Genomic DNA, 25,943 nt, shown 5'->3' on the forward strand with positions numbered 1-25,943 from the left:
GGGGCGGCACTTCACAGGCTCCTCCGACACCTTAGCAGTTCCCGGGCTCCCTCTACCTCCCTCGTTGCCATCAGAGTCTCCGCTCACACCCAAGATGGTGGCGGCTCAGGCTGGCGAAGCAGGTCAGCGCTCCTTCCCAGAGAGTGCGCAGGCGCGGGGCTGCGCAGGCGCGTTCCTGCTTCCCTGCCCGACCTTGGCGGATCGCGCTTGCGCATTGGGGAGCAGCACCCGGCGGGGCTTCGGGCTGGCTGCAGTCTCAGTCTGAGGGCGGCCGAAGTGGCTGGCTCAGTTAAGATGAGGCTTCTGCTGCTCTTCCTGGTGGCGGCGTCGGCGGTGGTCCGGAGTGAGGCCTCGGCCAACCTGGGCGGGGTGCCCAGCAAGAGATTAAAGATGCAGTATGCCACGGGGCCGCTGCTCAAGTTCCAGATTTGGTGAGTATGTGCGCCGTCCCCGCGGTTCTGCCGAGTCTCTGCTCGGCACCGCTCACTACGCGAGGCCCCGGCTTTGCGGCCTAGCGGACTGCATCTTCCGCGGCTGTGACGATCAGAGCCGGCGCCCTTCGGCAGCCTTTCTCTGGGGCCCATTCGCGAGACGGTCAGGCTTCCTTCTCTTCGTCCAGTTACAACCGATCACTTTTTATTTTTTTCGCGGCCTGGGGTGGTAGGAATGGGGAAGGAGGGCATGAGAAGGTTAAACGCAGAAAGATGAGGACGAGGGGGACACTTGTCAGTACCGAGCACCGGTCGGCGGCGTCACGCCATAACTCCCCACGCTGCCTGCGGAGGTGGGGAAGGTAGCCCAGCGTCGGCGGAGAAGCCGCAGACGTTTGTCACCAGTTCCTTCTTCCTCTCCCCCCCTGCTGCGTTATACCAGTGGACCTGGCCGCCGGTCTAGAAGGTTAATTCGGGTCGTCGGAGGAAACGCAGGAGCGACCAGCGCCTTTTACTGCTGGGGTGACTGTTTAGTGAGCGCGTGGGGCTTCTGACAGCCGGAGGGCGTGGGGAGGGGGTCCGGGGAGGCCGACACCTAGTTCTCTATTTCCAAAGTGTCAGAAAAGGAACGGTCGCTTTTCTAAACTTTGAAGGTTTGCTCCCAGACACCTGGGAGCTGTTCCCCTGCACCCGTCTCCCAGGAGCTGCCTGTTTTGGCATCTCTACCTTTCCCGTGTCTTGCACATTCAGAAAAAAGAGGGAAAGAACTGGGCCGTTTCCTACCTCGTTCCGTAAATGATTTCGTTGTTGCTTGATAGTTAAATATTACAAAGCAGGGCAGTGATGCATTGCACAGGGTGAGAGAACGGGTTGAGGAAGGTTTGAAAGGCTTATTTTAAAAAATAACAAAAAAATTTAAATTGCATAAATGAAAACCTTACACCTCTAAAGATAACTTTTAATCAGGGTAAGATAGATTAGTATATATCTTAAGGGATTTGACACTTTGGAATATTGGCATTGGCTGTAATTCAAATCAGTTATTTAAAACTTTATGTATTAACGTAAGTATACTAAAGTTTAGATTTTCTACTTCTGCAACTAGATTTTCACTTAATCTTTGGAGACTAAGCAAAAAAAAAAATTTTTTTTTTTTTTGAATATAGAGCATTTAAGCCAGAGTACCAGAAAAGAAAAGAAGATAGTCGTTATTTTTGGAGTTAAAACCAAAAACTGCAATTTCTTCCTGACTTAAAACACAACTCTCTGTATAGTTTACTACGTGCCTGGAATATACTCTTTAATATAATACTGCAAATGGGATTGTGGTTTAACCATTCTAACTTTTTCCCCTGAGTTTTTAAAAATAGAAAGTGGTAGTTACTTCACCAAGCTATGAAGATTGTTAAGAATTATGTGTAGTACTTTTGGATTTAAGTGGTTAAGACAAGACTGCAATTTTTCCAGTTAGGTAATTCTGCTCTGTCATCTCTTTCTTGCACTTTTGCTTTAAACTTTTCTTTTATATTTGCTTGTATGGAATACTAGTCACAATAATTTACCACTTGCATCTTTTGCTGAAGATTTTCATAATCAAGTAAATAGGTAAATGAGGGATGGGGAATTCAGTCTTTCAAATTAAACGTTTTATAAGTCCTAAAGTACTTCAGTTGAATTTCTAATAGCTTTTCTTTGCTTATTTTTTTTTAAAGTTCAGACTGATTCCAAAGGTCAAAAAAAGAGTTTTCTTTTGCAGTCATCCTGAGCATATTACATAATAAAAGTATTTCAATGTTTTAAAAAATCTGTAAATGAGAAATAATTTTATTAATATTCCATGCTAACTACAGGTAAACTTAGCTCCTTGTTACTGTTCCCCGGGAGATGAATCTGTTTATAGTAAAGTGAATATTGAGTTTCTTATTTTAAAATCTCAGCGCTATAAAATGTAGATTTTCATTAACATGAAAAGTGAGACCTATTAATCAAAAGAGAACTATTTTGCCTTTATTTTCCTTTGATTTTATTCCTTATTTCACGTTTATTATGAATACTTAAAAAAAAATAACTGTAGCTCAGTGTATCACCTAGCAACCCGATGCACAATGGGATTGAAGCTGAGGTTAAGCATGAAGAATAGTTTAAGGGAACCAGCAGTTAGCGTAATGGCTATGTCGCTGGACTCCCACGTAGTCGACCGCGGTTCGTGTCCCGGACCCGGTGGCTTAAAACTCACGCCGGGCGCGTGCGTGCGTGCCCAAGATCCCGAGAGGAGAATGGAGGAGAAGGGATTGCGGCGTGACCATCCCCCCTGGGGGGTGATTTCTCGCTTTCTGTCTCTATGTCTCTGTCTGTCTGGCGAGCGCACGCGCCCTACAGTGAAAATCTCTCCAAAAAAAAAAAAAAAGAATAGTTTAAGACTTAGTTTCCTCTTGTGCGTGTTCTCAATAAATATTCAATACCCACTTTGTGCCAGAAGCGAAAAACCTCACGGTGAGCAAGACAGATGTGATTACCCCATGAAGCCAACAAAATTGGCACAGTATTATTCTTTGTATCTGAATCTTTGTTTTATAATGTCAATTGATTGAAATATGGAATTAGATCATTTTGGTGACATCGATTTTGCATTTGGGAAAATATTGGGTTGTTGGGAAAGTCATGATGCATTTTGGTAAAGGAAAACAAAGATAATGTCATGACTTTCCCAATGACCGAATATTATCCTGCTTATTTGAATGTTTAAACATTGAACATAAAAACAGAAGTTCTTTCATCAGAGTTTAAAGCTTCCTTGTTGGGACCAGCAGTTAGCATAATCGCTATATCGCTGGACTCCCATGTAGTTGACCGCAGTTCGAGTCCCAGACCCAGTGGCTTAATCTCTGTCTTTCTGGAGAGCACATGCGACCTATAGCAAAAACCTCTCCAAAAAAAAAAAAAAAATTTCCGTGTTACATTTTCCTTTTTAAAATTTTTATGTGCAAATTATTAGATTTTCACATGCAAATTGTTAATATTAGGCATGATGTTTGGCATGCACGCTTACTTAATTTTTTTCCATGTATGTGATTCAACATGCAATCGGATCTATGATGTTTAGTCAGTTATTGCCATTTGAAGAGATTAATGAGGGAGCAGCCCTGTACCCTAGTGGTTAAGGGAGCTGGATTCCACATGGTCAACTGTAGTTCGAATCCAGGCCCGGTGACTTTGAAAACACCCAGGGCACTTGTGCATGTGTGCCCCAAATCCTGACAGGATGAAGTAGAGGACGAGGAATTACAGCTTAATCGTGCCCCATTGAGGAATTTTTTTTGTCTCACCCTCTGGGGAGTGCATGCGTTTCTGGAAATTAAAAAAGGCAAGAGAGAGAAATTAGTGGCTTCAACCCTTTACAGTTAATACTTGAACATTTGACTGATGAATTACTCAGAATAGTAGATTAAGTGAAGTTAAGATTCCAAAACAAGCAGAATATGGCAGCATTTTCATTTTTTGCTAACTTAATAATCTACTGCTATAATTTTAGGACAGCCTACTTTTTTTTTTAAGAGAGATTTTTGCTATAAGACAAGTGCACGGTGTAGGAGAGACAGCGACAGAACGAGAAATCATCCCCTAACGGGGGATGGTCACTCAGCAGTTCTTTTTCCATTCTCTTCTCGGAATCTTGGGCATGCTCACATATGTACCCAACATGAGTTTTAAGGCACTAGGTCTGGGACTCAAACTGCAGTCGACTTCGTGGGAGTCCAGCAACCTAACCATTATGCCAGACCCAGGATAGCCAACTCCTAAATGGAGTTTTAAAAGATAAATAAGCTCTTACAAAAACAGATTTTTATTCAAATTTATATTGACTCAGCCTTAGCTTTAGTAGGATGGCAAGGAAATGAAGATCTAAGACTGATTTGGAAAGACTGATTTGGATGTTGATACTTATCAAGATTAGTGAAATGCCAAACTGGAGAAATTATGAGTTACAAGATTATGTCAGCAACTTGATGTCTGCATATTCAACAAATACGTGAGCACTTATTCTGCAGGCACTTTGCTTAGTGCAAGGAATTCAATTCAGTGCACTCAAGGACTTTATAGGCAAGACCTTAGACAGCCTTTCATCTGAGGAGACCACACATGGTGGAAGGTAGGCTGGTGAGACTGGGAGCTCGGGTAAGAGCTCCAGTGAAGTACTGCACAGGCGCCTGTTACCAGACAGACTCACATGCGGGTACTGGCCTCACAGCTCTGCTGGCTCTGCTGCACTTCCTCCTCCCCCTTCTACCACTGCACCCAGATGCCCCTACTGAAGCAAGCAGGTCTTTCCTAAGCTCCTCAGCACAGAGACAGGCACAAACAGTGTATATCCTTTTAAAAGGATTTCAGAGGTGCTACATCTGGGCTGGGAACATGTGTGCCCTGAGCTCACAGAATCAATCTGCCAGCTGGATCTAGGGAAGCGGAGAGCACAAGGTGTCATGGGTCACACTCCTACACGTGTAAAATTAAAATGGTGTTAAGTGCAGTGAAAGAAGGTTACATGGTGATATGAGCGGTCTAGTCAGGAAGTCAGGGTTTCCATGAGGAAATGAACTTGGCACTGAGACCGGAAGGATGAGATGTATGTAGGAAGTGCTCTCACTTTCCAGACAGCGGGAATCACTTGTGCACTGGCCTGATGGTGACAGGAAAGAGCACTGTCTACTTGAGAAACTCAGGGCGACTGATCTCAGAGCCCAAAGTGCCACAGTGCCGTGAGGGTCTGGCAGACAGTGCTGAGGAGCTTAGGAAAGACCAGACGTTGTAGTTTTCTTTGTGGAAAAGACATTCCAAGGGACAGAGAATTGGTGAAAAACCACTTAGGGCACTTTTAAGGTCCAGGCAGAGATGATCGAGCTGGGAATGGTAGAAGTAGCAAGTAGAGACAGGTTTGAGAGACCTCTAGGACATAAATGTAGCAGCTCTCAGTGATGTTTGGGGGAAGGAGAGGCGGCATGAAGTCAGAGGGGTCGAAGCTCAAGAGTGATGCCGCAGAGTTCAGTGGAATGGTAAACAACGAAAGGAGACAAGTCTTATGGCCTTTTTTTTTTTTTTTTTTTTTTCCTGGTAGGAAAGGGAAGGAATCCTGACTTTTGAAGGCTAGAGACATAGTAGCCCCTGTGAGGAGTGGGAAACTCCCACAGTGAAATTTTCATCTCTCCAAAACAGCCACAGTAATTGAACCTTAGAAAACAGTTACTATATTTCACCAAACTTAGAACAGTGGGTTGTAAGATGCACCATTATTTTATGTATCATGTAGAAGGAAAGAATAGGATACATCTTGGTCTTGTTTTAGCTAAATTGGGAAACTACATTTATTGGAATTAATGAAACAAAGGAATAGTAAGAAATTGATCTAGAAAACAGATAATCAGTAGTAGAGTGTTATTAGGAGACACATAAAATGGTTGCTGCACCTAATAGTAGATTAGATTTTTTAAATTCCGTAATAGTTACTTGGTATTTAGTCACCATTGTTCGTTTTTTTACCATTAAAAAAAAAAAAGCTACAGTGTCTAATCGAATATCTGCACACAGCAGTTTGTAGTTAATAATAAATGAAGTACTTAGTTCAGAGCTTTCAGATGTAGGTAAAATATGTCTGAATGATTTTAAATGTTTTATCTCCTCTTACAGAAAATTGAAAGGTTTCCTACAACTTGCCATTAAGATAAGTGGTAGAACATCAAGTTGAATATATCATTTAGAAATACCAATATAATCTTATAAATTCAGACTGTTACAGTTACTGGGGAAACTGCTTACTTATAGGACCAGCTGTTTGGACCTGCAGGTCTTATTTAGTCTGCCTCTTACCCTTTGAATGACTTTCAGTCACTTATTTAGTCTTTCTAGTTCTCAGTTTGTTCATCTGTAAATTGAGGATGTTGGTTACACTCCATTGACCTCTGATATTCACCTATTCTATTTTGCAATGTTAGGAGGTTCAAAGGAAAAAAAGTGCTTATCTTCTCTTCTGTCATGATGTGCTTGGAGCTCTCTGGTTCTTAGGATGGTCACCTTCCCTGCTTTCCAAAAGCTCAGTCCTGGTTTACATACTTACTGTGAGTGCAGTGCAGCGTGGGACTGGTGGAGAAGAAATCTTGTTATATAAGTTTTAGCATGAACTGGTGGTCAGGCCATGTAATGATGGAGATACATTCTAAAATTTTCTTCTTTCTTTCAATACCACTTATTTTCCCTTTTCTGGGAGGGGAGTTCAAGCTTTAGGAAGAGATGAGTTTTGTTTTTGGTTTTGTTTTTCTTAACAATAAGGTTTGAGATTTAAGTTGTCTGGTAGGAGGGACAGACACAAACAGTATTTTCCATAAAACAGACTAAACGTTCTAATGTAGGTTGTAATAGAGAAGTGTACAAATCCAGAGGAAAGGTTTACTTACTCCGGGGGAGCTGGAAGGCTTTGCACAGGAGGAAATGAAATCTCGCAGGGTGTGGGCAACCCCACCAGGGGATATAGAGAAAGAGCTTTACTAGCAAAGGGAAGAACGTAAGTAAACAAAGCCCGATCTAGCATTGTACAGTGGTCAGGAAAGCATGACGTATTTTTCTGTTTTTCTATATAAAAATGTGTCATGACTTCCGACGACCCAATAGGAAGGAAGAGAACAGGAAATGAGGAAGGCTGAAGTCAGATCATTGGTCCAAAACACCTAGCACAGTGTGTATGTTGTCATTTTTCAGTGTGTGTTGTTATTTTCATTTTTTTCTTTAATGCTGTGATGAGAACATTAGTAAATCAACCTTGGAAGCTTTTCTTTTTTACTTTTAGCTGCAAAGAAATGGAAATAGCTTTCTTATGAAAATAATGTTTTTCTTACGTAATAACAGGAATAATAATAAGGAAGAAAGTAAAACATCTTATGTATTATATAATACCTGTCTATAAAGAATCTCCTTCAAGATGACTCTTTGCACAGAGCCATATAATATGATGTGATTTTTACATAAACAACTTTGAAGTTACGTGTTTGTAAAAAAATGTGTTTCCCTCCACACATACATGTTTATCTTTCATATAGTCAGTGACTACAGATCCGTATCAACGAGCGTGGAATTCTGTAGGTGGGTATGCCTTCATTTGATAGCACCTTATTGCTTAACATTTATGTTGCCCTACATTTTTTACAGAATTATTGGGTCATCGGAAAAGTCATGACGCATTTTTGCATAGAAAAACAGAAAACTATGTCATCACTTTTCCAACGACCAAATACTTTGCCAAGATAAATATTCTCAAATACCTTGTCAATAGAAAACTACAGTAATAAAATGTTGCGACTATGTCAGCAGGTTATTACATAACTTTTTGACATAATTGAAACAGTTAGTTCTCCTGCTGGAATATTACAGCTGGGTTTTTAAGTGCTGTTCTTACACAGGAGTCACACTACCCATGTTCTCTGTACTGTTTCAGCGTTAGCATATATGTGTATATGCTGCCAAAGAGAGCTCGAGAGTGAGTGGGTTTTTTTTTTTTTTTTTTTTTTGTAAGTATTATTTATTTTTTAACTGGATCAGAGGGAGACAGAGAGAGAGAGAGAGAGAGAGCAAGAGCAAGACGCCAGGTCCGGGACTGGAATCATATTGGCCATGTGGGAGTCTAGCGCCTTAACCACCATGCCACCTGCTGCCCTGGATTGGGTTTTTAAAAATTTCTGTTTTAGGGCCAGCCAGGTAGCATGGTGGTTAAGGCAGCTAGGTCTCACATGGCTACCTGTTCCGTTCAGATCCTGGACACAGCGGCTTGAAAAACATGCTGGGCAGGTGTGTGTGCCTGCCCAAAGTTCTGAGAGTAGAGTGAAGGATGGTATTGTGGCATGGCCACCCCCTGTAGAGGGTGATTTCTCACTTTCTCTCTCTGTTTCCCTCTGGCGAGCTCACACACACTATAGCAAAAACAAAAGCAAAGAATTTCTACTTTGTTCCATTTTAATCAGAGAGTAACATTTTCTGTTTCTGCTTGTGCGTGTGAGTGTGATATAGGGCATGGCATTTGCTCGCTGTGGAGAGGTGGTGGTGGGAGCAAGGAGTGAGAAATTACCCCCTGGGGGTTGGGGGGAATGGCCATGTTGCAATCCCTCTCTTCTTGTCTCTTCTTAGGATTTTGGGCATGCACGCACATGCGCCCAGCATGGTTTTCAAGCTACTGGGTCTGAGACTTGAACAGTGCAGCCAGCCAGGTGGGATCCAGCACCTCAACTTCCACACTACCTGCTGGCCCTCTGCTTTTTTATTTTTCTTTGGGATCTAATATAAATGGTCAATTTTTGTTAACTTTTTATGGGTTCTCAGAAAGAAGGTAAATTCTATAAGAAAATTAATCTGACCCATCTATTGAGACCCATCTATTAAGGTCTTGTTCATATCTTCTATAATTTTTGTTTATTCTTCTGTGACTGATTCAGTTTTCTACCACACCACTATTTCTTTAAGGCCTCAAAATATGTTTTTTCTTTTTTTAATGTGGTAAAAACACAACATACTTTTTTTTTAAAGAATTATTTATTTAATTTTATTTATTCATTCATTTTATTTATTTATTTTAATTTGACCAGAAAGACATGGAGAGAGAGAGAGTGAGAGAGGGAAAGTGAGAAAGCAAGCCACCAGGTCTGAGACTCGAACCATGGTCGGCCATGTGGAAATCCAGCCCCCCTATCCACCACGCCACTTGCTGGCCCCAACGCAACATACTTTTTTAAAGTGCATGTTTCATTGGTGTTAGGTCTGTCCATACTGCTGTGCAGCAGCTCTCCAGGACTGCGTCACCTTGTAACACTTAGACTCTGAACCCACCGAACACTAGTCCTCCTCTCTCCACTTCCCGCAGCTCTTGGCAGCCACCTTTCTACTTTCACTTTCTGTGATTTCGACCCCTTCACGTACCTTGTCATACATGGGATCATATATAGTGTTTGTCCTTTTGTGACTCATTTACTTAATTGCTTAGTATAATGTTTTTGAGGTTCATGCGTGTTACAAATGGCAGGACTTCTTTTTCTTAGGGCAGTGTACTATTCCATTGTCTGTGTTCTTTCTTCATCACCACTGGTGGACATGGTTGTTTCCACCTCTTGGCTATTAGGAAAAATGGCAGTGATCAACATGAGGATGTAAGTATTTCTTCAAGATCTTGCTTTGAATCCTTTTGGATATATACCTAGAAGTAGAATTGCTTGATCTTTTGGTAATTTTAGAAACCTCCATTCTTTTTTCCATAATGGCTGCACCATTTTACATTCCCACTAACAGTACATACAGGTTCCAATCTTTCTGCATGCACACCATCTGTTTTCTGTCCTGTTGATAATATCCATCCTAATGGATATGAGGTCACATCTCATTGAAGTTTTGATTTTCTAGGGCCTCAAATTTTTATTGTGGGGCCAGCAGATGGTGTATAGTAGTTTACATCTTGTGACTCCCATATAGTTGACCATATTTTGGGTCCTTGACTTGGCGGCTCAAAAGTCTTGCTGGGCACATATGTGCACATGCCCGAAATCCCAAGAGGATAATAGAGGAGAAGAGATTACAGCATGGCCATACTCCCAGGAAGTAATCTCTCACTGTCTGTCTGTCTAACAAGTATATGTGCCCTATAGCAAAAATCTCTCTTAAAAAAAATTGTTTGTTTGTTATCAGGCATGTGCATTTGCTGGAGAGAGGTGGGGTGGGTAAGAAAGCACCCCCTTTTCGCTCCTCAGAAGTGATGACCACACTACAATCTCTTCTCCATTCAGTTCTCAGGATTTGGGGCATGCACACACATGTGCCCAGTGTGTTTTTCAAACCACTGAGTCCAGGACTTGAGCCACACAGTCAGTCATGTGGGTTCTAGCTGCCTTAACCAACATGCCACTGACTGACCCTCAAAAGAAAATAAATAAACAAACAAACACACACACAAATACATACATATTTTAGAGAACTGTATTATTATTATTATTATTATTTTAAACTTTATCAGAGAGCAGGTGTGCTCCCAGGAGAGAGACAGAAAGGCAAGTGAGAAAGCACTCTCCACTCCCGAAGGGCGTGATCACTCTGCAATCTCCCCTTCATTTCTCCCTCCTTTTTGTCTTTTGGACACACATACACACAAACCCAGCATGTCTCTCAAGCTGGTGGGTCTGTGCAGTTAGCTATGTGATATCTAGCCACCTTCACCACCGCACTATGGGCTGGCCCTCAATTTTGCTTTTTGGTTTTGAATTTTCTTGTACTCCTGCCTTGTCTGTCATCTTTGTTCTGTGTATTGCAGGATATTTTTGGATATAGGCTCGTATCCTGAGTCTTTTGGTTGCTACTTCTGCTTTTTCATCTTGTGGCATTCTTTCTGTAGTGCCTCAGGTGGTTCTTTTCTCCTTTCTCAAGCAGGACAAGAGAAGCAGCTTCAGATATTATCAACTAGCAAATTGTATGTTCTCCATTAAAATGTCACCCGAGCCAAAAAAAGTATAGATTTTCGTCATTTTTGGTGGGGCCAGCAGATGGTGTATAGTAGTTACATCTTGTGACTCCCATATAGTTGACCATATTTTGGGTCCTTGACTTGGCGGCTCAAAAGTCTTGCTGGGCACATATGTGCACATGCCCGAAATCCCAAGAGGATAATAGAGGAGAAGAGATTACAGCATGGCCATACTCCCAGGAAGTAATCTCTCACTGTCTGTCTGTCTAACAAGTATATGTGCCCTATAGCAAAAATCTCTCTTAAAAAAAATTGTTTGTTTGTTATCAGGCATGTGCATTTGCTGGAGAGAGGTGGGGTGGGTAAGAAAGCACCCCCTTTTCGCTCCTCAGAAGTGATGACCACACTACAATCTCTTCTCCATTCAGTTCTCAGGATTTGGGGCATGCACACACATGTGCCCAGTGTGTTTTTCAAACCACTGAGTCCAGGACTTGAGCCACACAGTCAGTCATGTGGGTTCTAGCTGCCTTAACCAACATGCCACTGACTGACCCTCAAAAGAAAATAAATAAACAAACAAACACACACACAAATACATACATATTTTAGAGAACTGTATTATTATTATTATTATTATTTTAAACTTTATCAGAGAGCAGGTGTGCTCCCAGGAGAGAGACAGAAAGGCAAGTGAGAAAGCACTCTCCACTCCCGAAGGGCGTGATCACTCTGCAATCTCCCCTTCATTTCTCCCTCCTTTTTGTCTTTTGGACACACATACACACAAACCCAGCATGTCTCTCAAGCTGGTGGGTCTGTGCAGTTAGCTATGTGATATCTAGCCACCTTCACCACCGCACTATGGGCTGGCCCTCAATTTTGCTTTTTGGTTTTGAATTTTCTTGTACTCCTGCCTTGTCTGTCATCTTTGTTCTGTGTATTGCAGGATATTTTTGGATATAGGCTCGTATCCTGAGTCTTTTGGTTGCTACTTCTGCTTTTTCATCTTGTGGCATTCTTTCTGTAGTGCCTCAGGTGGTTCTTTTCTCCTTTCTCAAGCAGGACAAAAGCAGCAGCTTCAGATATTATCAACTAGCAAATTGTATGTTCTCCATTAAAATGTCACCCGAGCCAAAAAAAGTATAGATTTTCGTCATTTTTGCTTGATGTTTCAACTCTGGAGGCTAGCCAGTATGTGTCATTGGTCAATATTTGTTGAAAAATGAGTACACCCTGTAGTAGTCTGCTGTGGTTGACCCTGTGATAACCTATCACCCCCTACCCCCCTTATTCCTAACCCAAGTGTAGATCACTAGTTCCTAATGCAGTTCCTTCCTGGTAAGTTTTTTCCTGGTTGGTTTCTGCCACAGCTTGGTAGCTGTGATATATAGAACGTGACACATGTAAAACTTTGACCTGGCCTCCATGCCTGCAGGTAGGGCTAAAGAATGTGTTGTGCGGGCTGCCTTGAAACCCTGACATGCTCTTACTACTTATCCTATTTTCAAAAGGTAATTTTGGGACCAGCAGATGGCATGGTGGTTAAGGTGCTGGACACTCCCACATGGCCAACCATGGTTCGAGTCCTATTCCTGGTGGCTTGCTTTCTCATTTTTCCTCTTTATCTCTCTCTCTCTGGTCAATTTAATATAAAATGAATGAATAAATAAAATAAAATAAAGTAAAATAATTAATTAAAAATAAATAAGGTAATTTTGGTAGGAAAAATGAGAAGCAGAGAGTAAATGGTATGAGAGATTATGAGAATGAAAATGGAGGCTTGAGGGGGGTGGCTAGGTCATGCCCTAACCATAGAATTGGGAGGGTGGGGAGGAGAAAGGATATCTCATGGGGAATGATCATGCTGGAATCTGTTCTCCATCCCCCTCCTTTCGAGATTCTGGGCATACACCTGGTGTATTTTTCAAGCTGCAGGGCTCAGGACTCTAAACCATGCTGTTGGCCATGAGGGATCTAGCTGCCTTAACCATCAGACCCTGCAACCAGACATTTTAATTATGGTTGCAGTGCCTACTTTGTAAGGTGTCTCAACAAATTTTGTTATGGTTTGATTGTATAAAACCTAAGATACTACAAACAAGACAATGTTTTTTTTTTAAGTTTTATTTAATTTTATTTATTGTTATGATTATTATTTTTAACTTGACCAGAGAAAGAGAGAGAAGGAAGGAAAGCAAGCCACTAGATCCAGGACTCGAACTGCAGCCAGACATGTGGGAGTCTAGCACCTTAACCACCATGCCACCTGCTGGCCCTAACAGTCTTTATCTCAGGTGTATGTAGCCTGCTTTTTCACTTTGACTGGAGGGTCATTTGGGAAGTAATTAACTGGTTAGTGTGTCACTGACCAGAACTACTTATGGTTGCCTGGTAGTATCAGCACTACCAATTCAGGATGTCGTCCTATATTTGATTTGTCTTCAAGTTTGCATCTTGGTTAGTAAATTCAGTATTAATATACTTTTATTATTTTGAATAATAATGGGTCCATGTTTTATTATTTTGAATTTTACCAGTGGAGAGAAAGGATACGGATCACTTTCTAGACAGGATAGAAGACAGATAATTTATGACTTTAGAAGTATGATAAAAAGATACACTAGTGAAATTACAATTCAGTTTCTCCTTGCTCTTCAACTTGAGTTTCTTAATTTGTACACTGCTTTATGGGCTTGCTTACATGTAAGTTTATAATTGTTCCCCAGGGTTTGCTGTGTATTTGTCTCTGAAATTAGAATGTGATCTCCTTTAGGAAAGGCCACTAAGAAATATTTTACTCATTTAAAGTATCTAAGTGCTAGTAATCTTTTTCTGGTGGTGGTGGTGTAATGACCTGCATACATGCATCACTGTCACATGCTTCATCTCTGGAGTCCAGCAGAGTTGGGCCTTGTGGGTTTATCCTACTCATTCACGAGAGTGTACACTGTGTTTTCACCTTTGTCTTGCTGCTGAAAGCTGATTTCCTGACTGCTTAGCAGTCCTTCCAAGGTACTATTGTATCATCAGTTGTAATTTTTTTTTTTTACATCGGTCTTTTTTTTTTGAGAGGTTTTTGCTATAGAGCACGTGTGCTCGCCAGACAGACAGAGAGAGACAGAGAGACAGAAAGTGAGAAATCACGCCCCAGGGGGGATGGCCACGCCACATTCCCTTCTCCTCCATTCTCCTCTCGGGATCTTGGGCACGCACGCACACGCGCCCGGCGTGAGTTTAAGCCACCAGGTTCGGGACTCGAACCGCGGTCAACTACATAGAAGGCCATCGACATAGCCATTATGCTAACTGCTGGTCCCAACATTGGTCATTTGTTCTAATCTGAAGTTTTTTTACTTGTCCTCTTTTGATGATTATTGGATCTTTTTTTTGGGGGGGGGTTATGTAATTTTGGCGGCCTAGAGTATTTAGGTTCAAATTCTGTCTTTGCCACCTGCTAACCATATGACCATTAGCAGTGCTCAGTCTCAGAGCACGTGTGCTCGCCAGACAGACAGAGAGAGACAGAGAGACAGAAAGTGAGAAATCACGCCCCAGGGGGGATGGCCACGCCACATTCCCTTCTCCTCCATTCTCCTCTCGGGATCTTGGGCACGCACGCACACGCGCCCGGCGTGAGTTTAAGCCACCAGGTTCGGGACTCGAACCGCGGTCAACTACATAGAAGGCCATCGACATAGCCATTATGCTAACTGCTGGTCCCAACATTGGTCATTTGTTCTAATCTGAAGTTTTTTTACTTGTCCTCTTTTGATGATTATTGGATCTTTTTTTTGGGGGGGGGTTATGTAATTTTGGCGGCCTAGAGTATTTAGGTTCAAATTCTGTCTTTGCCACCTGCTAACCATATGACCATTAGCAGTGCTCAGTCTCAAAGTGGGGAAGATAAAGCTTCATAGGATTGTCTTGAAGGTTAAATAAGAACACAGCTAGCAAGGTATTTTGTTTTAGGACATAGATATTTAATGCATTTTAATATTGCTTCCCTGTTGGGTAAGTTAGAAGAGAAATAAAAACTGGAAGTGATAAGCCTGTTTTGTTCATCTCTTTTATCCTTAGTTAAAAGACCAATTTTGTTAAAATTTGCATCAACCCCAACGGTTTAGCTTTTGTTATTTTAATCAACTTAGTTTGGTTATGTGCATCTTTTTTTGCTTATCTTTTGTTTGTTTGTTTGTTTTAAATTTGCCAGAAGGTACAAGCGTCCTCCAGAGAGATACAGAGGGAGGACAGAGCACCTCCATGGTTGTACCTCCTCCTCCATTTCTCCATCCTTTCAGGAGTTCAGAGCATGCACGTATGCACCCATTGTGTTTTGAACTGCATGATCAGTCATGTGGGTCCTTTTAGCCACCAGACTCCCATGTGTTTGACCATGGTTCGAGTCTTGGATGCGGTGACTTAAACTCACGCCAGGTGCGTATGTGCCCAAGATCCCGAGAGGAGAATGGAGGAGAAGGGATTGCTGTGTGATCATCCCCCTGCGGGGTGATTTCTTGCTTTCTATTTCTGTCTCTGTCTTTCTGGTGAGTGCACACACCCTATGGCAGAAACCTCTCAAAAAAATAAATAAATAAAAATAAAAAGAAATGTCACTTAATCTTTCTGGATTTATTTTTTCCTTCAGCTGTGGAAAAGGAATTTCTATTTAATTAGCTAAGTCTCTCAATATTGTAATAAAAGTTAAATACTGTTATTTTAGATAATTAATTCCATTAACAGTACCATTGCAAACTTGGTCATAAATCTGTTGACATTTTCTGCTTTTAAGATAGGCTTAGGGACCAGCAGGTGGCATAATGGTTAGGTTGTATCACTGGACTCCCACGTAGTCGACCGCAGTTTGAGTCCTGGACTTGGTGACTTGAAACTCATGCCGGATGTGTGTACATGTGTACCCAAAGTCCCGAGAGGAGAATGGAGAAGGAAAGCACCCTCTGAGGGGTGATTTCTCACTTTCTGTATCTTTATCTCTCTTTACTCTCTGGCTAGTGCACACACCCTATAACAAAAATCTTTCTTAAAAAAAAGCTTCTAGGTTATCTAGATTTTTTTGTTGTTGTTCTATCTTCAGAACAAAAGCAACATTAAACATTTCTTACAGACTTGCAGAATACTAACACTTGATGAATCTAGGCAGCGTGTTTATATAAGATCTTTATGCTATTCATACAACTCTTCTGTAATTTTGAAATCATATTAGTAATATGAACTCAAATGTTGATGGGAAAGACTATAAAATTGATCAATGGCAATAGTAAAATAGCAAGAGATAGATGTTAAATTAAGATAGAATATCTGGAGATTCATAAGTTCACTTAACTGTTTAACTATAGAGCTTTGAAAAACTTCACACTTCAGTCTTTTGTAAAAATGTCATCCTAAATGTCAAAGAAATATTTATTGTAAAAAAAAAACTGGTGAATTTCTCCCTTTTTTCTTCTTTTGAAAAGTTTTTCTTAAATTAAAATTTATTGGGAACCAGCAGTTAGCATAATGGCTGTGTCGCTGGATTCCCATGTAGTCGACCGCGGTTCACATCCCGGACCCGGTGGCTTAGAACTCATGCCGGGCATGTGTGCGTGCTTGCCCAAGATCCCGAGAGGAGAATGGAGGAGAAGGGATTGCAGCGTGACCATCCCCCCTCTTTGCCACCTGCTAACCATATGACCATTAGCAGTGCTCAGTCTCAAAGTGGGGAAGATAAAGCTTCATAGGATTGTCTTGAAGGTTAAATAAGAACACAGCTAGCAAGGTATTTTGTTTTAGGACATAGATATTTAATGCATTTTAATATTGCTTCCCTGTTGGGTAAGTTAGAAGAGAAATAAAAACTGGAAGTGATAAGCCTGTTTTGTTCATCTCTTTTATCCTTAGTTAAAAGACCAATTTTGTTAAAATTTGCATCAACCCCAACGGTTTAGCTTTTGTTATTTTAATCAACTTAGTTTGGTTATGTGCATCTTTTTTTGCTTATCTTTTGTTTGTTTGTTTGTTTTAAATTTGCCAGAAGGTACAAGCGTCCTCCAGAGAGATACAGAGGGAGGACAGAGCACCTCCATGGTTGTACCTCCTCCTCCATTTCTCCATCCTTTCAGGAGTTCAGAGCATGCACGTATGCACCCATTGTGTTTTGAACTGCATGATCAGTCATGTGGGTCCTTTTAGCCACCAGACTCCCATGTGTTTGACCATGGTTCGAGTCTTGGATGCGGTGACTTAAACTCACGCCAGGTGCGTATGTGCCCAAGATCCCGAGAGGAGAATGGAGGAGAAGGGATTGCTGTGTGATCATCCCCCTGCGGGGTGATTTCTTGCTTTCTATTTCTGTCTCTGTCTTTCTGGTGAGTGCACACACCCTATGGCAGAAACCTCTCAAAAAAATAAATAAATAAAAATAAAAAGAAATGTCACTTAATCTTTCTGGATTTATTTTTTCCTTCAGCTGTGGAAAAGGAATTTCTATTTAATTAGCTAAGTCTCTCAATATTGTAATAAAAGTTAAATACTGTTATTTTAGATAATTAATTCCATTAACAGTACCATTGCAAACTTGGTCATAAATCTGTTGACATTTTCTGCTTTTAAGATAGGCTTAGGGACCAGCAGGTGGCATAATGGTTAGGTTGTATCACTGGACTCCCACGTAGTCGACCGCAGTTTGAGTCCTGGACTTGGTGACTTGAAACTCATGCCGGATGTGTGTACATGTGTACCCAAAGTCCCGAGAGGAGAATGGAGAAGGAAAGCACCCTCTGAGGGGTGATTTCTCACTTTCTGTATCTTTATCTCTCTTTACTCTCTGGCTAGTGCACACACCCTATAACAAAAATCTTTCTTAAAAAAAAGCTTCTAGGTTATCTAGATTTTTTTGTTGTTGTTCTATCTTCAGAACAAAAGCAACATTAAACATTTCTTACAGACTTGCAGAATACTAACACTTGATGAATCTAGGCAGCGTGTTTATATAAGATCTTTATGCTATTCATACAACTCTTCTGTAATTTTGAAATCATATTAGTAATATGAACTCAAATGTTGATGGGAAAGACTATAAAATTGATCAATGGCAATAGTAAAATAGCAAGAGATAGATGTTAAATTAAGATAGAATATCTGGAGATTCATAAGTTCACTTAACTGTTTAACTATAGAGCTTTGAAAAACTTCACACTTCAGTCTTTTGTAAAAATGTCATCCTAAATGTCAAAGAAATATTTATTGTAAAAAAAAAACTGGTGAATTTCTCCCTTTTTTCTTCTTTTGAAAAGTTTTTCTTAAATTAAAATTTATTGGGAACCAGCAGTTAGCATAATGGCTGTGTCGCTGGATTCCCATGTAGTCGACCGCGGTTCACATCCCGGACCCGGTGGCTTAGAACTCATGCCGGGCATGTGTGCGTGCTTGCCCAAGATCCCGAGAGGAGAATGGAGGAGAAGGGATTGCAGCGTGACCATCCCCCCTGGGGGGTGACTTCTCGCTTTCTGTCTCTATGTCTGTCTCTGTCTGTCTGGCAAGCTCACGCGCCCTATAGCGAAAACCTCTCAAAAAGAAATTAAAATTTATTAATATTTGGACTGTTTTGTACTATCAGGTATAAACTGTTCTGTTCTTAGTTGACGGTGGTGGTTGGTATTGTTTTGTCTTGATTGACAAAGCTGGCACCTTTTACTCCACTGTAACTCAATTACTGACCCTACCGCTTCTGCACCATATGGCACCGTCATTGCTTGATGGTCTGTGTGTGCTCCCTAGCTTAGAACATAGTAAAGGCACTTCAGTAACACTTGTATATTGATTTATAGGTTCTACTGTGGGTATGGTGGTGCCACCTTTTTCCTCTGTAGATGCATTCTGGTGGTATGTTTTTCTTTTCTTGCTGAAGGAGAGTTGTTCAGAGAATTTAATGGAGAAGATAGGGTGAGGCTGACTTTCCACGGAAGGGATTAGGATTTTCTATCATAGTGCCAGAAATTATCTTCCCAGTCTTCATTTTCATTTGCAAAGTGGAATCAAATTTTCGAATTAAAAGGGATTTAAGAGTTTAAGTTCTTACTGTGATGAAATGAACAAGTTTGCTCAGTGATGGAAGAGTGGCAGTAAGAATAAGAGCTTCATGGTTTTTTTTGTTTAAGAGTTTTTTTTTTACCTTAGGTCATGTGCACTGTTGGGGAGAGACAGACAGTGAGAGGGAAAATGAGAAATCATCCCCTGGGGGGATGACTACTCTGCAATCCCTTCTCCTCCATTCTCCTCTCGGGGTTTTGGGCATGGACACGCACGTACCCATGTGATTTTTCAAGCCACCGGGTCCTGGACTTGAACTGCAAGCAAGTCCAACAATGTAACCACTATGCTATCTGCTGGCCTCTTGTTTTTTTTTTTTAGAATTATTTTATTCAACTTTATTTATTTATTTTTAATTTGACCAGAGAGGGACAGAGTGAGAACAAGAGTGAGAGAGATATACTGGGAGAGAGTGATAAAGCAAACCACCAGGTCTGGGACTCGAACCACAGTTGGCCACATGGTAGTCCAACGTCCTTAACTACCATGCCACTCGCCGGTCCCTTTTTTTTTTTTTTTATTTTAAGCATTCCTCTTTTGTCCCAAATTTGAAAGTCCTCATTTCATGTGAATAAGAACTTTTTCCATTTGAGTGTTTATGCAAGCCATCATCACCCCAAAAAAAGAAAAAAAAAGTAAAATCAACTTGAGACCTCAAGATAACGCTGCCATCTGGACTGGCCCCATGGCCTAATATTTAGTGAGCCAGAACCTACACTGATCATTAAGTTGGAATCTCAACCCCCACAACTTGAAAAATAACCTTGGGCCGTGTGTGTGTGCGTGTGTGTGTGTGTATGCACATGCTCCAAATCCCAGCAGGATGGAGAAATGGAGGAGAAAAGATTGCATTTCAAGAATTTCATGAAAAATGCAATTAAAGAACGAGTACTGTGCAAAAAACTTCTGAAATCCAAGCATATTTTTCTCATAATACATTTTTCATGAACTCTTTGAAGACCCCCCATGTTTGCTCTTGTCCAATACCTGCAAAGGCCAATGTTTTAATGGAAGGATTTATTTGAATGGAAGGTCATCTAAATATGTGAGATTTATAAAAAATCTCTACATATTGGTCATCTTGGTAAATAATTACTGATTTGTGACTGATCTTGAAAAAACATTTTAATCTAGGTAACAATTTTTAGGCTTTGCCTAACTGAAATAAATCTTGGTACATTCTAAACAACTTAATGGAAACATTTTAATCTTTCTGCAGTGTTTCCTGAGGATATAGGCGGGTGTTTGAGGAGTACATGCGGGTTATCAGCCAGCGGTACCCAGACATCCGCATTGAAGGAGAGAATTACCTTCCTCAGCCAATATATAGGTAAGTAAATTTCAGTAATGGAAAAGGAAACAATTCAGTTGCTTTACAAGGTTTTAAAAACAATACTGCTTTATAAATAGCAAGTTTGTTTGGCTCAAATTTAGAAAGCTTTTTTCTATAAGAATAAATAGGGTCATTTTAGAGGTGAAAACAGACCAAGAACTCCTAAATTTTTATAGAAAGTCAGTGGTATTGGTTCAGCTGACAGCCTAGTAGTTAAGGCGACTGGGTCCCACTTAGGTGACTGTAAAGTCCTGAACCGGGTGGCTTGAAAATCAGGTTGGGCGCACGTTTTTTGTGCCCCAAATCCCCAAAGTAGGAAGGAATGGAGGAGAAGCGATTGCAATCTGACCATTCCCCATGGTAGGTACTTTCTTGCTTTCCATCTCTCGGTCTTTATCCAGCAGGTATATGAGCTCTCTGGCAAATTAAAAACAAACACAAACAAAAAAGAAAGTCAGTGGTATTAAATTCTATACTAACTTAAAATAATGATATTCCATATGATCTTATGTTAAATTTTTTGATTGATGTAAAATTGCACAATAAACTTTAGTTGCTATCTGTTCTACATGTAGTATGTTTTAGATTTTCTTTATAGAAAATGTGTATATTATACATATAGATAGATAGATAGATAGATAGATAGATATATGAATTCACATACTTGAATTATCAAATTTTAAAAGCAAATGAAAAATTGTGGCTTTTGATGTATTTGTTTCTCTTCTTTTGACAGACACATAGCATCTTTCCTGTCAGTCTTCAAATTAGTATTAATAGGCTTAATAATTGTGGGCAAGGATCCTTTTGCTTTCTTTGGCATGCAAGCTCCTAGCATCTGGCAGTGGGGCCAAGAAAATAAGGTATGTCACTTACTGGCTTTGGTAACTCTAGGTTTTTAGGTTGTCAATGCAAAGATTTTAAAGGATTTTTAAATACTTTTTACTAATTCCCTTGTTTATATGTATTTCAAATTATATCACTTTTGAATCTCCGGGTAAGTCCCTTTAACATTAGTTTCCATAATAAGAATGATTAGATCTTAGCTTTCTACTCTTGAGGGATAGGGAAATATTTAGTAGGCTATGGGCAGAGAATAATTTTTTACCTGATTTTCTATGTTTAACTTATGTCAAATAATGAACAACAAAGCATAATGCATTTATAATATAAGCCTTTTATACTAATGTGGTGTTAATGGTAAATTCACATTAAAGAGGTGTTTCCATTCATTTTATCAAAACTCCTCTCTAGTTATTTGTTCTTTAACTTTTCTGTTCAGTGGGATCTCTTTGACAAACTCCCTAAAAGAATCAAAATAAATATGCTGAAGAATCTTGTGCCTTTCCCCCCCTCTTTGTAGGGTCTTTCCGTGGCATACATTCTTTCTAGAACACTGCTTTTTCTTTTAAAGGAATTATTTATTTAACTTTATTTATTATTATTATTATTTGTTTTAATTTGACTAGAGAAAGACAGAGAGAGAAAGTGAGAAAGCGAGCTGCCAGGTCTGAAACTTGAACCTTAGTCAACTACACGGGAGTCCAATGTCTTTAATCACCGCCACCTGCCAGCCCCTCTAGACCACTCTTATTTTCATCTGTTTTACTGCACATTTTTTTCTGCGGCATCTACTGTTCTGTCAGATGGGTCTGAAGTTTTATCTCCGGTCAGTGGGATTGCTTGGGCTTCCTCCTATTGAGTATTCTCTTTTGGAGCCCCATCTGGTCTTGTTTAGTTTCAGGGTGAGATGGCCTTTAGCAGACACCTACATGAGGTGCACTTTTTTTTTGGCGGGGGGTGGGGGGGACCATTTATTTCTAATAACAGACAAGACTTTTTAATGTAAACATCCTCAGGTGCTATCTCTAATTGAAGTGTGTCTCTACCCTGTTATTAACAAGATGTTGATTTGTAAGGAATTAAGGATTGGAAGTTGAGTACTTATTGTTAACCTTTTGCGTGTGTGTTTTTTAAAAGTTTTTTGCCATAGGGCACATGACAGAGAAAGAGAGAGAAAGAGACTGTGAGAGGGAAAGTGAGAAATCACTCCCCCTCACCCCCCAGGAGGTTGCCACATGGCAATCTTTTTTCCTCTCTTTCCTTCTTGGGATTTTGAGCATGCACTCACTCACATGTGTCCAGCTTGGTTTTCACATTGCCAGGTTCGGGACTTGAACCCCTGTTAGCCATGTGGGACTCCAGCACCTTAACAGCGATGCCACTTGTTGACTTCTGTTTTGTGTTACATTTATTAATTGATTTCAAATTAACTTCAGTGGATTTTACTTCATAAACATGTGTACTATAGATCTACTGTGGAAGAGAAATGTACTGGAAGCTATAGCGCCACACAGTTCCTGAGTACTGTTCAAGTGAGGGTAGACTTAGGTTTCCAGTGCTAGGATTATCCCTCTGAAATAAAATCTTGTGTAGCTCAGGAGGGAAAGCTGTTTCTCATCTGCTGTGAACATTTGCTTCATTTCTGAGGCAGTTCACTGTGAGTTGGCATTCTCATTACATTCTACTTCTAGTTCGGTGCTTTTGATAAAATAAAACCTTTCTGTTCATCAAGGAGCTTCTAGTCTCTTTTGGGACAGTATAGATTTGCCTTCAAATGGTGGATGAATATACCTTAATATGCCACCGATTTTTAATCTAGGTTAGTTTGACTCAAAATGATTTGTTTGGAATGTGAACAGGTTGTATTGAATACATGTAGTTGCTGATTGTTGCATCACTAGTCTCTTAGGAATTCATAAATTATAAAAATGTAAAATGAACCCTTTTTATGCAGGTATTCTCATGTTTAACTTGTTAAGAGGTCATCTAGAAATTCTGTTTACATTATGAATATCACATATAAGTTCTTCTCTGTGTATGGAGCTGTGAATTCATACTGCCATTTTTCTCATTCTGCATGTGTTACCTGAACATATGGGATAGCAGTAATAGCTTGTATAGAACCTTTACAGTGGATTTAAAAAGAGCATTTAACAAAGAGTGAGGCTCTATATTCAAAAACAAAAACCCAGTGGCTTAAATTGTCATGTTTGATTTCAAAATGACAGTTGTCCTTAATTCTGTTTTCTTTTAGGTCTATGCATGTATGATGGTTTTCTTCCTGAGCAACATGATTGAGAACCAGTGTATGTCAACAGGTGCATTTGAGATAACTTTAAATGGTAGGTTCTGAGTGGTTTACCTCTTGTGGCAAACTGTAAATAATTTATAATGAGCCTCAGGCTTTTCTGTTTTTCATAGAAGAAATTGAATATTCGTGTGAAAGATGTTTATTTGAAATAAATTTTAAAATATGAGAAGTAGAAGAATTTAGACAGTTTCACCTTATCCTGACTTTACCTCTACATGCTTTTCACATTCTGGAATTCTTTGATGTTGGCTTTCCTGTGATAAATCTTCTCTGTGGTCCTCATCTACTCTCATGGCTTTAAAAATGATGATTCTTGAATGTATAGTTCTAGAGGGCTATCTCTTCTAAGTGTTATATCTAGGAGCCTGAAATAAACTTTTTTTCTTCCAGTTTTGCTATAGGTTGTGTGTGCTCGCTGGAGAGACAGAGATCAGGTGGGAGAGGGGTGAGAACTCCCTTCCCAGGGGAAATGGCCGCACTGCAAGTCCCCTCCATGCTCCTCTTGAGATTTTGGGTGTGCACACACAAGCACCTGGTGTTTTTCAAGCTGCTGTGTCCAGTGTTTTTCAAGCCGCTGGGTCCAGAACATGAACCACAAAGTTGGCTCATGTAGGCTTCAGCTGCCTTAACCATCGGCTGGCCCATAAAGTTTAATTGGAACACAACCAGACTCATTCATTTATATATTTTCTACAGCTACTTTTTGACTATAAGTTGAATAGCTGTGGCAGACAGTCTTCGCTAGCCGGAAATTCTGGTCCATTACAGTTTGTGGACCCCAGTCTAGTCCCTCTGTACTTTGCAGCTTCCTTGTACCACTGACTACTTTCTGTCCAGATTCTGTCACTTTAATGTTTCACGCTCCTTTCCAGACTTCATGCTAGTATGCTCTCTGCCTCAAAGGCTTTCTCCTCCCGAGAACCACCACTGTACATGGTACTTTTTCTAGATCTCAATTTAAATGACATGACTTCTCTGTCTAATTGGCAGTGGAGGCTTATGTATAGGCCTCTCATAACACCTTAGCACTAGTTTTAATTCTAGAGCATAATTGTAGCTTTTTATGTAGTTCTTTGGTATTTCCCCATTACAGTGTATAATAAACTCTGTAAGAGCGAGAATCTGTATTCCTTTGCCCACTTTTGTATCCTCAGTGTGTACATCGATACTCAGTAAATATTTGTGGAATGAATGTCTATTACAGAATCGTCTTTAATTTTGTTGGGGGGGCTGTCATGTATTTTCTTGTAGATGTGCCTGTATGGTCTAAGTTGGAATCTGGTCACCTTCCATCCATGCAGCAACTTGTTCAAATTCTTGACAATGAAATGAAGCTCAATGTGCATATGGATTCAATCCCACATCATCGATCATAGCCCCACTTATCAGCACTGAAAACTCTTTTGTAAGTAGTTAATACAAAAGCTATGTTTAGATTTCTGTTAATTCTGATCAAGAATCAGCAAGTTAGTTGATAGCACATGTATTTACTTGATTTTCCAATTAGAAGTTAAACGGATACAAATTTATAAACGTGCCAAGATAGATAGGGCCTGCCAAAATGAACTGAAGTTTGTTAACAATTTTATCTTCAGGGTTGATAATTAGGCCTGTAATATCCTTGTTTTTTACTTAAGAGCCAGAGTTGATACATGCTAGAGTGTATGTATACATATTTTCTCCTTACCGTCAAATAATTAGTTCCTAGAAGTGCAAATTCTATTTTTAAAAAATTCTTTTAACATGCTCAATATAGAAACTTCAGAAGCCAGTGTGTGAACGTGAAAAAATGGGTACTAGTTACTTTTGCATAGCTTGGTTGTTTTCAGTTTTTCTCTGATCCATGAGTTGACTTTCTAAAATAGTTTTTAAAAGAGTAATTTTTGAAATATTCTTTTTTGTGTGTATTTTTCAGACATTAAGGGATTTTTGCAAGAGCAGCGTGACTGACATCATGAAGGCCTGTACTGAAGACAGCAAGCTGTTAGTACAGACCAGATGCTTCCTTGGCAGGCGCGTTGTACCTCTTGGAAAACCTCAATGCAAGATAGTGGTTCAGTGCTGGCACATTCTGGAATTCTGCACATTCATGGAGTGCAATAATACTGTATAGCTTTTTTCCCCCAAAATTCACCCAGTTAATAGTTCTTTTTTTAAAAATAGACGTTAATACTTGTAAATTTTTTTCTTAGTCATATTTGAAAAATTAGAAAATTGAGTTACAATTTAATTTTTTTCAAAGATGTCTGTTAAATCTGTTACGCTTTTATATGAAGTTTTGATTTTTATAGTTTAAAATCAGATCTTTTGGGGAATATAGCTGAAGTTTCCGAATACTTTGTAAGAGTATATCAGACATCTCTAATTTGGCCATGTCCAATTTATGAATACTGCAGATTGTAAACAGTGCATTATACAAGATTATGGGGGGAAATCCTATATCCAGAGTACTCTACC

At 40.1% G+C, this 25,943-nt stretch overlaps 1 protein-coding gene across 1 annotated transcript; it reads left to right on the forward strand.

The window, feature by feature from the left end:
* Positions 1 to 221: 221 nt before the first annotated feature.
* SELENOT (selenoprotein T) lies at positions 222 to 25,795 on the forward strand. Its single transcript, XM_014588286.2, has 6 exons — positions 222 to 431; positions 20,219 to 20,329; positions 21,069 to 21,195; positions 23,430 to 23,517; positions 24,738 to 24,891; positions 25,402 to 25,795. Exons 1-5 carry the CDS (start codon positions 295 to 297, stop codon positions 24,860 to 24,862), a joined length of 588 nt encoding a protein of 195 aa, XP_014443772.1. The 5' UTR covers positions 222 to 294; the 3' UTR covers positions 24,863 to 24,891; positions 25,402 to 25,795.
* The last annotated feature ends 148 nt before the right edge of the window (positions 25,796 to 25,943 follow it).

The sequence above is a fragment of the Tupaia chinensis genome, unplaced genomic scaffold, assembly GCF_000334495.1.
Source record: "Tupaia chinensis unplaced genomic scaffold, TupChi_1.0 Scaffold000272_1, whole genome shotgun sequence".
NCBI classification, from domain to species: domain Eukaryota; kingdom Metazoa; phylum Chordata; class Mammalia; order Scandentia; family Tupaiidae; genus Tupaia; species Tupaia belangeri.